The 14166-nt window shown below is 57.3% G+C and overlaps 2 protein-coding genes across 17 annotated transcripts in view; both read left to right on the top strand.

Annotated features, from left to right (window-relative positions):
- Positions 1-2790, top strand: part of TCF20 (transcription factor 20) — a 184688-nt gene extending 181898 nt beyond the window's left edge. For 15 of the 16 annotated variants that reach the window (XR_011534576.1, XM_070599622.1, XM_070599628.1 and 12 more), the window contains one exon: positions 1538-2790. Coding sequence is in view for 4 of the 16 variants with exons in the window: in XM_070599628.1 (XP_070455729.1) it covers positions 1538-1555 (18 nt within the window). In the remaining 12 variants the exon portion in view is untranslated. The remainder of the gene's footprint in view (positions 1-1537) is intronic. The other variant, XR_011534578.1, reaches the window with a different exon arrangement.
- Positions 2791-8368: 5578 nt separating this feature from the next.
- On the top strand, positions 8369-13108 carry LOC103546052 (cytochrome P450 2D14-like). Its single transcript, XM_070599647.1, has 9 exons — positions 8369-8768; positions 9479-9650; positions 10453-10605; positions 10697-10857; positions 11186-11362; positions 11548-11689; positions 11914-12101; positions 12617-12758; positions 12856-13108. The coding sequence occupies exons 1-9, from the start codon at positions 8580-8582 to the stop codon at positions 13032-13034; spliced, it is 1503 nt and encodes a 500-aa protein (XP_070455748.1). The 5' UTR covers positions 8369-8579; the 3' UTR covers positions 13035-13108.
- The last annotated feature ends 1058 nt before the right edge of the window (positions 13109-14166 follow it).

Raw genomic sequence — 14166 nt, 5'->3', positions numbered from 1 at the left:
AAGGTGCGGGTGCAGGCCTTGCCAAGCACAGGGTGAAGTAGGGACGGGTGGCACAAACTGCCTCGTCCCCACTCCACGAGCAGAGCCTTGCAGAGTGCACGTGAGCATCAGTCCTCTGTTCACACCGGTGTCCACGTCCCTGGCAGGATTTTGCCCCTCTGGTCATTGATTGGGATGCTCCATTAGCCTTGCCCTTGTCGTGTTTACAAAAGGCCTTTGGTTCCTGGGGTGGCACCGGAGAAGGTGGCTTCTCTCCCCTTTCCTGGCAGCCTTAGCCTCAGGAAAACCGGACTGCAGCAGTGGAGGGTGCCCCGTGCTGCGGGAGGAGGAAGCATGCACCTCAAAGGCTGGGGTGACCCCTGGGGCCCAGAACCACCTTCAGGACTAGGGAAGCCACACTGTTGCCATGGACATCCTGAAAATGGCAGATGGCTCAGCCACTGGCCCATGTCCCCAGGGCCTGGCAGCTGGAGTCCCAGAGTTTGCTTTTACCTGAGCCTGGTGCCATTGTCCTGCTATTTGTGCGAAGTGTCTTCCTGTTTATTCATGTTTTCTGCCAAACAGTTAGGAACCTCTTTTTGGCAAGGGCAGGTATACGTGTGTGTGCTCCTGAACGGAGCGTTTGTAGCTCGTGCACACGGACCAGGCTTCTTAACTATCTTGTGTATTAATAAGTTTTATGGAACCAAAAAAGGGAGAGTGCCACCTGGGTTTTCCTGAGGTTTAGTTGTTGAAGGAGGACCCCAAAGAGGGTTTGAGGAAGGAGCACGGTGAGCCCCCCTGCCCACAGCTCCAATTCCTTGGAAACTGTCATGTCTCTCTGAGCCTTTTTTACACGTAATGACCCATGAAGCCTTCTGAGGAGGCCCTTGGTACAACCCCACCTTCCCTGCATGGGCCATCAAGATCGTCCTGAGCCTGGGCTGGAAGAGGAGATGCCAGCTGCAGGGGACACTGGGGAGCCTCACAGGATGAGCTCGAGCCCTGCCGTCCCCCATCAGAGCTCACCGGCAGAGTGTTCTTTAAGTGTAAAGAACTGACTCAACCAGAAGCAGCTGTGAAGTGGTCCTGGGCTGGTTCTTCCACAGATTGGCTGGGAGCTCAGCCACCTCTGTGAGGACCACGCCCTGCCACCGAAGTGCTGAGGCCCACCGCAGGCTCCAGGCAGTGGGATCCCGAGCAGGGTCACCTTGAGAGCTGCCCGACTCCAGGGCAACTCCCACCTGGGGGTAAGGGAATTCTCTCCTGATTTCAGTTCCTGCTGGGGAGGTGGACACACTGTGAGGGGTACTCAAAGTGCCGTCCCGGCGCAGCTGCCCAGGTCACTGCTGCTTCTAACCATGTTCCAGGCCCAGAGCCACACAGTGGCTCCACCTCTGGTCTTGGATGTCTCCTGTGTCAGCAGCACACTTACAGGGGGGTCTTCGGCTGCTAGATCCTGCAGAAAGCCCCCTCTCAGTGCCACCATGGAGCAGGGGCTGTTGGCTGCAGGACCGTGTGGAGGTTCCTAGCACCCAATGTCTGTTCTGTCTTCCAGGTGAGACTGTGGAGATGAGAAGGTGGTGGACACTCATGATGGAATGGAAATCGTCCTACTGTGCAGCCACACCCCACCCCACCCAGCCCTACCCCGACGTGCCTGCCCATGCCAGCACTTCCTCCTAAGTTCTTACATCACACTCAAACTGGTGACACCACAGGAAAGAAAGACCCAAGAAGTTGGAATGGCTGTTTCCATGGACACAATCTCCATAGTGACAATGTGGGGGGAGGGGGGAGGGGTGGGATGATGGGAAAGGGTGGGGGGAATTAAAAGGGAGGGATAAAAATATATATATATAAATCTATTTTTAGTCTGGAAAGACTTTGTTTAAATGAAAGGTGCGCTATCCCTTTTGATTCTATTTTAAAATTATCTAGTTAAAGAACTCCAAATTGTTCCAATAACAGTGAAATTTAAATGTGAAATTGAACTGAAAAAATTCTCATCTCATAAAGGATGGGGGTGTGGCTTTGATCTTTAGCTTGTCTCATACCAATTCGGAGAATACTAGACCCAGAATTGAAAGAGCAGACCAACCACACCAAAACCATCCTTCTGTCATTAATTTGTCTCAAAGTGGGAAGGTTTGGGGCGGGGGAAGTGGGAACAGTCCATGTTTTCAAGAGTGGGAGAATGATGTTTAAACATAAAAATAAATGTTTTCATTTCCAGAAACACTATTTATTTATTTTTAAATTTTTTATCTTTTTTGGGGGGGGTGAAATTGGCAGATGCCCCAAGGTCACAGCTGTGTCCTGGGTCACTGTGGCCAGTGAGAACCCCGAATGCCCCACCTAAGTGCACAAGGCAGGCAGGGTCAAGGGATGGCCCCCATCTGGGCACATTCCAGGCAGCTGTGCAGGAAATCTAAGGCTAGGAACTGATGTGGAGGAGGGGCTGTGTTGGGTGTGATCAGTGTGGGGTAAGCTGACCAGAGACACCCAGTAAACCCTTTTTTCTTTTGCTTTCATTTTTATAAAGGAAAAGGGGGCCTGTCAGTTGAGCAGCCCCATGCTACATGATTCTTTATGTTGTATTGTTTTGTTTTGTAAATTGTATAATTTTTAAATATCTGAGTTTTAAAAAAAGAAGAAAAAAGTACAAAAAAATATCTTGTTAAGGCCTTAAGAAGGGGTTAGTGCATCTTTCAGGGGTCACTCTGCCGTGGGGATAAAATAGCTGTTTCACAGAACAGTTTTATTTAAAAAAAAAAAAAATCAAAAAAAATAAACTTCATTTTAACCTTGTTTCCCTTTTTGTTTAATATGAAGCAAATGCGTCTCTTCCTCCTCCCGTTCCAGCCCCCAAAGGTGGCTTTGGTGCTGGTGCGGAAGAGGCCGCCATCTGACTGGTCCCCCATCCCTGGCCTCACGCAGCCCAGCGGCCCCTGCAGGGGAGCCTGGAAGGGGACCAAAGCCAAAGGCTCTTGTCTGCCCCTCCGCCTGGCGGGGGCTCTACGGTGTTGGTCAGGATGGTCACATTTACTTAAGTTGATATGAGGACGTATTTCCAATCAGCATTAATTTTAAAGGTTATAAAAAAATAATGCAATGTTAATGGACTTTTTTAGAGAACAGAAATACTGGAAGGAACGTTGTGAAGTAGAAATAAGCAATTATAAATGAGTTCTTGTGTGCTCATCAATTTGGGGCTTCAGAAATGGCAGATTAATTTTGTTTTAATGGCTACATCGAGCAGGGAGGTCCATTTCTCATTTTGCTGCAAGGATGGAGGTGTGGGTGGGTGTGCTGTGTGGGCCATGAGGCCTGCATAGAAATGACTGCTTTCCGAGCTGCTTGGCTTCCCGTCTGGTCTTGGCTTGGTATTAACACACTTCAGATGAAATTGATAGATTTCAGGTGTCAAGGGCTAAACCACAAAACTTGAAAAATATGTATCTTGAGGAAAATATTTTCCTGACAGCAAATGATTCTTTGTCATTTTGCCTTTTATCCTTCTGTCCCCTTTTGACTTGCTGCTGATACTTGAGCCAGGCACTTGTCATTGTTCTAGGTCTTTCCTCAAACTGACTTCTGGACTGACCTTTAATTGGGATAGCTGTTTTCCACACGTCCCTCCCGGCTCCAGCTTTCTGCTCCTGCAGAAGCCTCAACTGCTCATGACACATCGGCTCCCACCACGTTAGACTGCTATGTGTTTTTTAAATAAACTTTATTTTTTAGAGAAGTTTTAGGTTCCTAGTTTTAGGTTCATAGCTTCTGTTGAGCAGAAGGTGGAGAAAGTTCCAATTTACTCCTTATCCTCGCACAGCTTTCCCTGCCAGCGTGGGACATTTGTTAGAATTCGTGAGCCCACATTCTCACATCATCACAGGGGTCCATAGTCTACACTGGGGCTCACTCTTGCTGGTGCACATTCTGTGAGTTTGGACAAATGTATATGGACATATATCCACCAGTATAGGATCCTACAGAGAAGTTTCACTGCCCTAAAAATCCTCTATGCTCCACCTATTCCCTCCCCCCCAGCCTGTGGCAACCACTGATCTTTATTTCTGTCTCCATAGTTTTGCCTTTTCTAGAAGGTGATACAGGTGGAATCATACAGTATGTAGCCTTTCACATTGCCTTCTTTCACTTGGTAATAGGAATTTAAGTTTCATCCACGTCTTTTCAAGGCTTGATGTCTCATTTCTTTGGGTCCTGAAGAATAGTCCATTGTCGGGATGTGCCACAGTTTATCCATTCACCTCCTGAAAGGCGTCTTGGTTCCTTCCGAGGTCTGGCGATTATGAGCACAGCTGCTGTCAACATCCGTGTGCAGGTTTTCTGTGGACAGAAGTTCTGAGCTCCTTTGAGTCAATATCAAGGAGCCTGGTTGCTGGGTCACGTGGTGACAGCGTCGAGTTTGTAAGGAACCGCCAAACCGACTCCAGAGGGCTGTGCGGGTTTGCGTTGGCGATGTATGACACTTCCTGTTGCTCCAGGTTCTACTCAGCACTCGGTGTTCTCAGTGTGCTGGATTTTGACCATTCTCATAGGTCAAATGTAGGGCAGATGTATATTGTTTTAGTAATTCTTATATCATGGTATAAAAAAACACAACAAAATTTGCCATCTCAACCACTGAGTTACTCGTTCAGTAGTAAGTAGATTCACATTGTTGCGCGGCGGGTCCCCAGAACCTTTTCATCCCACCAAGCCCAAGGCCAGGACCCATTAAGCAGCTCCGGGAGGCGGGCCCCGCCCAGCGCCCTCCCGCCCCCGTTCCCTCCTCGGCCGCGGCCCCCGGCGCCCCCCGGCGCCCGCCTGCGGAACTGCAGCCGCGGCCGCCCCGCCGGCGCCTCCGCCTGGATCCTGCGCTGCGAGGGCGGGTCCGCACGGAGCCAGGCGGGGCGGCCAGGCCCGGGGCCCGCAAGCTGCGCTCGGCTTCCGCTCTTCCTCTCGGTCCCCAAGGAGGAGCGGGAATGGGGGTTTCCCCAGGGCGCTGCATGCCGCGGGGGGAGGGGCAAGGCCAACAAAATGCCCCCGACTTTCCCAGCGCCCGGGCTGGGGCTGCAGCTCCCTACCTGATTCTAGGGCGCTCGCCCGGGGTTTGCCCCGCATCGCGTTGGGGACCCCGGGCCCCGGTTCCGTGCTTGGGGGACCAGGGCCAGGCGTTTCGTAGTTCCCCAGCGTGCTGACGTCTCCCCTGGATCCTAAGTCCCAGGTCGCAGTGTCCAGAGGACCCTTCCGGGCACGGGTGAACATCTGTGACACGGGTGGACCCTGGGGGCGCTCACCCCTCCACCCCAGCAGCTTCACCAGAGCACAAGCCCCGGGAGGGCGGGCTGAGTGTGTTTCTGAGACGATAAATCTCAGTAACTTACACGGACAGCAGTAGCTCAGAGCCTGCGTTTTGAAATGGCCCCAACTACTCCTCTGTGACTTTGACCTCCTGACGTGACCCCTGAGACTCAGTCTCCTCCATGCCTTTGGGACCATAAAGCCACCTGCCTTCCAGGGCTGTGGGGGGACACGCAGAGTGAGCAGCAGTGCCTGGCACACAAGTGCCTCGTCAGTGGGAGCTGCAATTGCACAATGATTGCAAAGGCTGTTGGCCTCACAGTTGTTCCATGTGCTCATTGTACTCATGAGGTTTCCTCAAGGCTGCTCCGTCCTGGACAACAGGCCCCTAGTGTCAGGGGCCTCTGCCTGAATTACAGGCATGTCGGTCCCTGCCCTTCGTGTCCACATTAGGGTAACTGCTTGGGAGGGCGTGACACATCCAAAACAAAGGGTGGATAAAGACACTTTATCCAGAGCCACTGTGTGACCAACACTCACACCATCCTGCCTCCCCCCCTCCCCCGCTAACACCACCTGATTCTCTGACAGTCCTGGGTAGAGAGGTGCTGCCCACAGGACAGGACACTCAACTGGCCAATGACCCAGAGGCCAATGAGAGGCCACAGGCTGAATCCAGGAAGGCCCCACAGTGCCCATGGGTCTTCCTTCTGGTCTGTTTTGATGTCAAAAATGATCTCCCTGCCTCCTGGAGGCCCAGGGACCCCAGCTCCCCACAGTCCAGTCCTCAGCCAGACTTGCAAAGCTGCCTCCTCCCGCTGCCCCTCACCCTCATGCACAGGACTCTGTTGTGGCCCTTTGGTCCCACTGCCACATCACCTTCAACCGTGGTGCCAAGTCAGTCAAAGTCCTCCAGGTTGGTTTCCCAGAGAGTCCTGCTGCAGCCTGGGGCAGTGTCCCCACGACCCTCAGAGCAGTCCCCGCACTGCTGGCCTGGCCTGTCAGCTCTCTGCCTTCCTGCTCTTCCTCTTGGCATGAGCACCTTGGAGCAGGGGCACACCATTGTGTCCCCGCCAGGCTGCGAGTGCCCCGCCAGCACCCAGCACGTGGGACGTCCAGCGGGGCTGGAACACAGTCCAAGGCCTGAGCAAGGAAAGATGCAGGGAAAGCCAGGTAAACTGAGGAAGGCCCACTGGGCCCCAGCCCGCTACACCCTCTGGCCCTGGGCCCTGCAGGAGAGTGGGGCTGCGGGCATTCAGAAGGGGAGGAGCAGCTTTCACAGGCCAAGCAGGAACTGCAAACCTTGAAAGCCAAGAGCAAGAGGCCCCGGCCCCAGGGAGCCATCTCTGGGTGGGGGATATCCAGAGGCTCCCTGGGAAGAAGCTGGTCCTCTTACTCTTGGGGAGGGAGGGAGGGAGAGAACTAGGGGGAGATGGGCGTGAGGAGTGCCCCCTGCAGGCCCTGCTCCATCTGGGGGAGAGAATTCTCCAGCTGGTTCCAGGATGAGAGCTGGCCTCACATACCCCTGGGATGGGGGAGGGGGCCTGACCCCTCCCAGGAAATGCCCCTTCCCCACCCTCTGGGCTCCTGCCCCTTCCCACCTGAGTGGGTTTTGGCTTCAGAGTTCCCATCAGCATCACCGATTTAAAAACTCAGCCTCAAATCCCACCCCTCTTCCTGTTGACGAAGGAGGGTACAGAGGCCGGTGGGCAGCAGCCCTGCCCTGGCATCATGTGGTCACACCCCTGCTTGGAGGTGGCGAGAGGATGAGCAAGAGGGAGGGCCTGGGAGCCACAGTTCCAGCCACGAGGTGGCACACAAAGGGGCAGGGTGGTGCTGAGGTTCGCATCTTTCCTTGAGGGACCACAGAGCCAGAGTGGGAAGGGATGGGGCTGGAAGAGAAAGGACGTGGCCCAGGGAGAGGGAGGTGGCTGGCTAAGGGGAGGCCCTGGAATCCATTCCGTGTGGTCCTCAGCAGGCCTGTGAGGGTGTAAAGAAATTACATCCGCCCCACTTGTTTCTATCCCCTTGTCTTTCCAGAAAGAGTTTCAGCAGCTGATGTTCAAGGACAAATGATACTGAGGAAGAAGCAGGCCCACTCCTCTGGGGACAGGATGACATCCTACGCTAGGGCACCCTGGTATGCTGAGCTTCCTGGCAGCTCAGTCAACAAGGGCAAGGGATCAACCTGCATTTCTCTGAGTCAGAAAAGTGGACACAGGCTCGAGGAGATTCATCACCTGGGTGGCCTCAGGAGCTGGGAGGTCAAGGACCAGTTTGTAACCCACTTAGGAAGGGTCTCCTGTCCTCTGAACTGGCTGCTTGGGTGAGTAGGGAGCTCAGAAAACAATGCTGCTGCCTCCCCACCCCCAGAGTCACTCATGCGATGCTCACAACCACGGGGAAACAGCGGAAGCTGAGCCAGCCCGCAGCCAGCTGAGGGTCCTCAGCATCCCTGCCAGCTGCCTTGAGGTGGGGAGGGTGGGGGTCGGGTACAGACCACCAATGAGAACAGGTGCTCTGTGTGTGTGTGTATGTGTGTGTGTCAGTGGTGCAAGTATCAATGTGTGTGTGTCTGTGATTTTGTGGGTGTGTAACTGTGTGTGCAGGTCCTATGTGTCAGTATGTGTGTGGGTAACATCTGATTGTGTGAGTGGTTTGTGAGTGTGTGATCAGTGTCTGTGTGTATATTGAGTGTCACAGTGTGAAGTGAGGGACACGGAGAACTTCATCCCTCGCCCCCACCCAAGGTCCCTCTGATCACGTGACCTCCCTACAGCAAATGCCAGTGACAAACCTCAGAGTTGAAGGTCACTCAGGAGGAGGCAGGTGAGATTCGGGGAGGTGAGGATGTGTTCCGGGGATGAGGCTGTGACCCCATTAGGGAGGGTGAGGCTAAGGTGAAAGGTGAGTGACAGGATCAAGTCCAAAGACCCCGGGTTCTTCCTGGGAGCCTGCACAATGCTGGCAGTCAGGCTGGGGTTGGGGACTTCGCTTTTTTCCTTCCCCAGCCAGGGTAAGCACGTGCAGAGGGCAGCAGGGTCAGGAGTTCTGTGCCACCCCTGCACTGACCTTCGCCGTCCCCTCCCTGCACCCTCTGGCAGCACAGTCACGCCAACAGGCAGGCTCAGAGCAGAGGACAAAGGCCAGTCTCAGCTCCTTTATAAAAGGGCCCAGGCTCATCAAACCCTCAGAGTGGGTGAGAGAGCCCTGCCAGGTCTGGTCCTGGTGCCTGGTGTGGTGAGGGGCCCCAGTGTGTCCAGAGGAGCGCAGTGTACACTGAGGCAGCCATGGGGCTGCTGACCGGGGAGACACTGGGGCCGCTGCCCGTGGCCGTGGCCATCTTCCTGCTCCTGGTGGACCTGATGCACCGGCGCCAACGCTGGGCCCCACGCTACCCCCCAGGCCCCATGCCCCTGCCTGGGCTGGGCAACCTGCTGCATGTGGACTTCCAGGACACGGTTTGCAGCTTTACTCGGGTGAGGAACGTGGGGGAGGGAGCAGCAGAGGTCCTGGGGACCCCACATAGCAGCAGACGGTTGTGGTGAAGCCACAGGCTGCACAAGGAGCTGGTGGAACGGAGGAGGCAGGCATGAGAGGCCTCCTGGGGGAGGGCAGCTGGGTAGGGCCTGGGGGACAGTTTGAATTTTCCCATCAAAGGTCAGAGAGGGCAAAGGCCTGGAGGGGGTGGGCCTTGGCAGAGGGTTTGGGATGCAGTGGGACCGAGCATAAGTTCTGTGAGCCTGAGTCCCTTCTGAGGACATCAGGAGGAAAGGTCCTGAGATTGGAGAGAGGAGGCTGGGCATGAGCCCCACTGAAATCAGGAAATCGAGGTTGACAGGGGACAGTGACCAGGTTCAAATCTGTTGCTGCTGTGAGATCTTGGGCCTCCCTGCTCACCTCCCTGAACCTGTTTCGTCACTTATAAAATGGGATGCTAACTTGGCCTACTGACAATGTTGGTGACCTTTGCAAAGTCATACCTGGGTGGTCTTATCCAACGTGAGGTCCTCAACCATACAAGTTGTGACCCCCAGCGTCACCAAGCCGGATAAAGTCCTTCCATTCCCCCACTCCCCAATTTCCCCGTCTGGCGGCCCAGGGGTCCCAGAAGGCTAGGACCAGGAGACTGTGGCCAGGAGCCTGGCGAGGGTGGGGCTTGTCGAACGCCTTAACCCCTGGCCTGCAGCTGCGGCGCCGCTTCGGGGACGTGTTCAGCCTGCAGCTGGCCTGGACGCCCGTGGTCGTGCTCAACGGGCTGGCGGCCATGCGCGAGGCGCTGGTGCACCGCGGCGAGGACACCTCCGACCGCCCACCTGCGGTCGTCTATGAGCACCTGGGCTACGGGCCACACGCAGAAGGCAAGCGGACAAGGGGGAACCGCGGCCCAGAGGGGACTGTGCCCACAGTGACCCGAGACTGGGCTGGGCCAAGCTGCGTCGGGGGGCTGTAGGGGGAGATCTGCGGTGCAGGGAAGAGTCAGCGTACTGGAAGGGGCGGCAGGTGGAGGAAGGAGCCTGCGACCAGGGTAGGGGGGTGCCTGTGAGCGGGCGGAGGGAGGGGCCTTAGAGGGAGTGGGCAGAACACAGGCCACCCGGAGCTGGTAGGGGACGTCTGAGAGGCGGGAATGAGGAGGCGGAGTCAGTGTGGGCGGGGCTGGGGGCGGGCCGAGAGCTTCCTTGAACTGGAAGGCGGTCACAGAGGGTAGAGGTAAGGTTGGGGACAAGACTTGCCCTGAGTGGGGAGGGCTGGCGAACGATGTCTCCGGGCCGAGGGTTGGACGTGTCCCCAGGCGGAAGATGGTGTAAAGTGGGCAGGACTTGGTGGTGTTACTCGTGCAGAAAGAGGTTAGTGTAGGCGAAGCAGGGGGCGTGGCAGTGGGAGCAGGGTAAGGGGAGGGGCCTGTAAGGAGCAGGCGAGGATGTGAGGGAGTAGAGGGTGACCTGTGCTCGCCAGAAGCGGGTGTCAGAGGGGGCGGGGATGGTGGGACTGAGAACCAGCTTAGAGGGAGCAGAACAGGGAGCGGAGCTCCGCGGGCCGGGGGCGGGGCCGGGGCGGGACGCCGGCGTAGACGGAAGGGCGTGCGAGCCTGTGAGCAAGGTGTGCGCGCAGAGGCGGGGCGAGGTCACAGCCGAGCCACGCCCGTGCCCGCCCCGCCCCCAGGGGTGATCCTGGCACGGTCTGGGCGCGCTTGGCGGGAGCAGCGGCGCTTCTCCCTGTCCACCCTGCGCAACTTCGGCCTGGGCAAGAAGTCCCTGGAGCAGTGGGTGACCGAGGAGGCCTCGTGCCTCTGTGCCGCCTTCGATGACCAGGCCGGTGAGTGCTGGGCTGAGGGCCAGGAGACCAGGATGGAGGCTGGGGAGGAGGAGCTGGAGGCGACCCCCTGGCCTACACCGTCCCCTCCCAGGACGGCCCTTCAGCCCTGACGCCCTCCTGAATAAAGCTGTGACCAACGTGATCGCCTCCCTGACCTTCGGGCGCCGCTTCGAGTACAACGACCCGCTCTTCCTCAAGCTCCTGGACCTAACAGAGGACTTGGTGAAAGAGGAGTCAGGCTTCCTCCGCCAGGTGCGGGGTGGAGGACGACAAGGAGGGCGCCTCCGCCCTGCACTGGGCCTCCGCGGAGGAGGATTTGTACAGAGGGGTGTTGGGTCAGCGGCCCCCAGGAGGGAGCTAAGGAATCTCTACTTCCTTCATTGGAAGCCTCTGGAACCCGTGAGATGGAGATGTTAGATTTATCCTGCTGTGGCCCAGGCCAGGCGAGAGGGTTGAGGTCTGAAGTTAGGGAGGAACCAGGTCAATGGTGGGAACACCCTGGAGTCGACTGGGACCTGACAGGTGGAGGTGAACACCTGAGCACTGGGAACTGAGGGCCTCACATCTGTGGCCTGCACAGGTGCTGGAAGCGATCCCCGTGCTCCTGCGCATCCCGGGGGTGGCTGCCAAGGTCTTTCCTGGGCAGAGGGCCTTCATGGCCCAGCTGGATGAGCTGCTTGCTGAGCACAGGATGACCCGGGACCCAGCCCAGCCTCCCCGAGACCTGACTGACGCCTTCCTGGACGAGGTCGCGAAGGTGAGCCCCCAGGGCCAGGGCCAGTGACAGAGGCTGTGGGTTGAGGGCCTTTGATGGAAGCCAAGGCAGGGGGAGCTCTATGTATTCCCCAGTGATCAGGCCCCCGGGCTGATGGGTGCAGAGTGGGAGGCCATTGCGGGGCTTTCTCCTCCTTCCCCTGAGCCCACCCTCTCTGCATGGCACAGGCCAAGGGGAGCCCTGAGAGCAGCTTCAGTGATGACAACCTGCGCCTGGTGGTGGCTGATCTTTTCACTGCCGGGATGGTGACCACCTCGACCACCCTGGCCTGGGCCCTCCTGCTCATGATCCTGCACCCGGATGTGCAGCGTGAGCCCAGCCTGGGGGCCTGGTGGGATGGGCTGGGGTGGAGGGGGACAGGCTGGGGGCCCTGAGCTTGGTTTGGCCACCAGGAGCTCTGAGCAGAGGCTGGGCCCTGCTCACAGGTCAGAGTGACCTTCTCCTCCACATGGGCACAGCCCCTGAACAGGAGTCAGGAGGTTGGGGTGCAACTCCCTATGTTCTGACCACTGTGGGGACGCTTGTCTGTCCAGGCCGTGTCCAACAGGAGGTCGATGAGGTGATAGGGCAGGCGCGGCGACCAGAGATGGGGGACCAGGCCCGCATGCCCTTCACCATGGCCGTGGTCCACGAGGTGCAGCGCTTTGGGGACATCATCCCACTGGGCTTGACCCACATGACATCCCGTGACGTTGAAGTACAGGGCTTCCTCATCCCCAAGGTAGGCCTGCGGCCCTCCTCAGCCCAGCCCAGCTCCACGTGCACCCTGGGAGCCCCAGCATTACCATTGCCAGGTGGGGCCAGGATGGAACCCAAGCCACCTAATCCTCATTTCCACAGGCACTGACTGTAGAGGGTGTGACCTGCCCACAGCCAGAGGGAGTGTCAAAGTGGGCGGGTGTAGGGGTGGGTGTGGGGATGAAGCAGAGGCAGGGCTGGCCCCCCTCCACGCAGAGACCCAGCAGGGAGCCAGAGGGGGAGACAAAATAAAATATGCCCCATCGTGTTGCAGTAGCCCATGCATGGAGTGACAGTTGGTAGGCATGGAACCCAAGAGGCAGGTCACTTGGCCCTGCGATGGGAGCAGGGAGGGTGCCAGGAAGCTCTTTGGGCTGAGACTGACTTGAAAGAGTCCCTGTGTGTGCCAGGCAGAGAGTATGGCCCATGCATGTTTGGTGGCAGGGGTCCAGGGTTCCCCCAGCCTGGATGTCACTCATGCCCGGCGTCTCCTGCCAGGGGACCACGCTCATCACCAACCTGTCGTCGGTGCTCAAGGATGAGACCGTCTGGAAGAAGCCCTTCCGCTTCCACCCCGAGCACTTCCTGGACGCCCAGGGCCGCTTCGTCAAGCAGGAGGCCTTCATGCCCTTCTCAGCAGGTGCCTGTGGGGAGCCCGGCTCGCTGCCCCTCCTGGGGAGTCTTGGAGGCGTGGAGCCCAGGCCCCCAGGCTCGCTGACCCCCATCCCCACCCACAGGCCGCCGCTCGTGCCTCGGGGAGCCCCTGGCCCGCATGGAGCTCTTCCTCTTCTTCACCTGCCTCCTGCAGCGCTTCAGCTTCTCGGTGCCCGCTGGGCAGCCCCGCCCCAGCGATCATGGTGTCTTTGGCGTCCTGGTGACCCCGTCCCCCTACCAGCTCTGCGCTGAGCCCCGCTAGAGGGGGGACACCAAGCCTCGAACCCACTCCTCGTGGAGGCGCTGATGACCAATAAACCAGTCTGATGGCTCCAACCTGGCTTGAGTCCCACCTGAGCCCCCTGAGCAGAGATGCAGCCTCAGCAGCCTCCCCAGGGCAGCCACTTCCCCTGCCTGATCCAGCTCACCAGGCATTTGACCCCATTTGAGAGACAGGTTTACTTAGACTCAGAAGCTGACAGCTTACCCCCTAGTCACCCATGCAGACCCAACAGTGGCTGCCCTGGTTGGTGACTAAGTCCATGTAGGCCTTGACTCCTGAGTGTCAGGGGGCGGGAGGAGTGTGAATGGGCTTCTGATGGAATCAGCCCAATCCTGGGCTGGGGGAGCGCCCTCAGGTTCAGGGATTCACTGCGAGGACTCAGGGGAGTCAGAACAGCTGTTATACTCACGGTTATGGTTTTCCAGAGAAAGGATCCAGGCAGAATCAGCAGTGGTCAAAGGCACATGGGTGGAGTTCAGGAAGAGCAGGCACAAGCTTCCAGCTGTCGCTCTGAGGACTCGTACAGACAGTGCTCAGTTCTGCCAGCAGTGATGTGTGACACAAGCAGAGAGTTTGCTCACCAGGGAGGCTGCCCCGAGTCTGGGTGTCCAGGGATTTTGTTGGAAGTCAGTCACTTAGACTCGGAGAGCCCCATGGCTCACCCTGACGGCAGTTACTCAGTCCCCAGCCTCTCTCAAGGTCAAACAGTGTGGCCCCTGGTCCCGCCATCAATCACATTGTTGACATCAACTGTGTGATGTGACCCAGGGCCACAGCTACAGAGACACTTGTCAGGCAGGTCATCCTAAGGGTGAAGGGGGTGTTTCCCAGGAGCTTTCAGGGGCCAGGCAGTTTTCTGGACTGTGTACGGACTGAAATCCCAAACCTGCTGAGTAAACTTTTCACCTCACAGGGCATACCCCTGGTTTTTGTCTCCTACAGCTAAATGGTCATATTTGTGAATATCTTCAATGTGTGTGTGTGGGAGTGAAAATACACACAACATAACACTTGCCATCTCATCATTTTCGAGTGTGCAGTTCAATGCTGTTAAATTCTCGTATCGTGGAACCATCACACCATCCATCCCAGAACTCTTTCATCCTGCAAA

This window comes from Equus przewalskii, chromosome 29 (assembly GCF_037783145.1).
Source record: "Equus przewalskii isolate Varuska chromosome 29, EquPr2, whole genome shotgun sequence".
NCBI classification, from domain to species: domain Eukaryota; kingdom Metazoa; phylum Chordata; class Mammalia; order Perissodactyla; family Equidae; genus Equus; species Equus przewalskii.
Note: the sequence above shows the minus strand (reverse complement) of the source record. Positions and strands in the feature narration are given on the sequence as shown.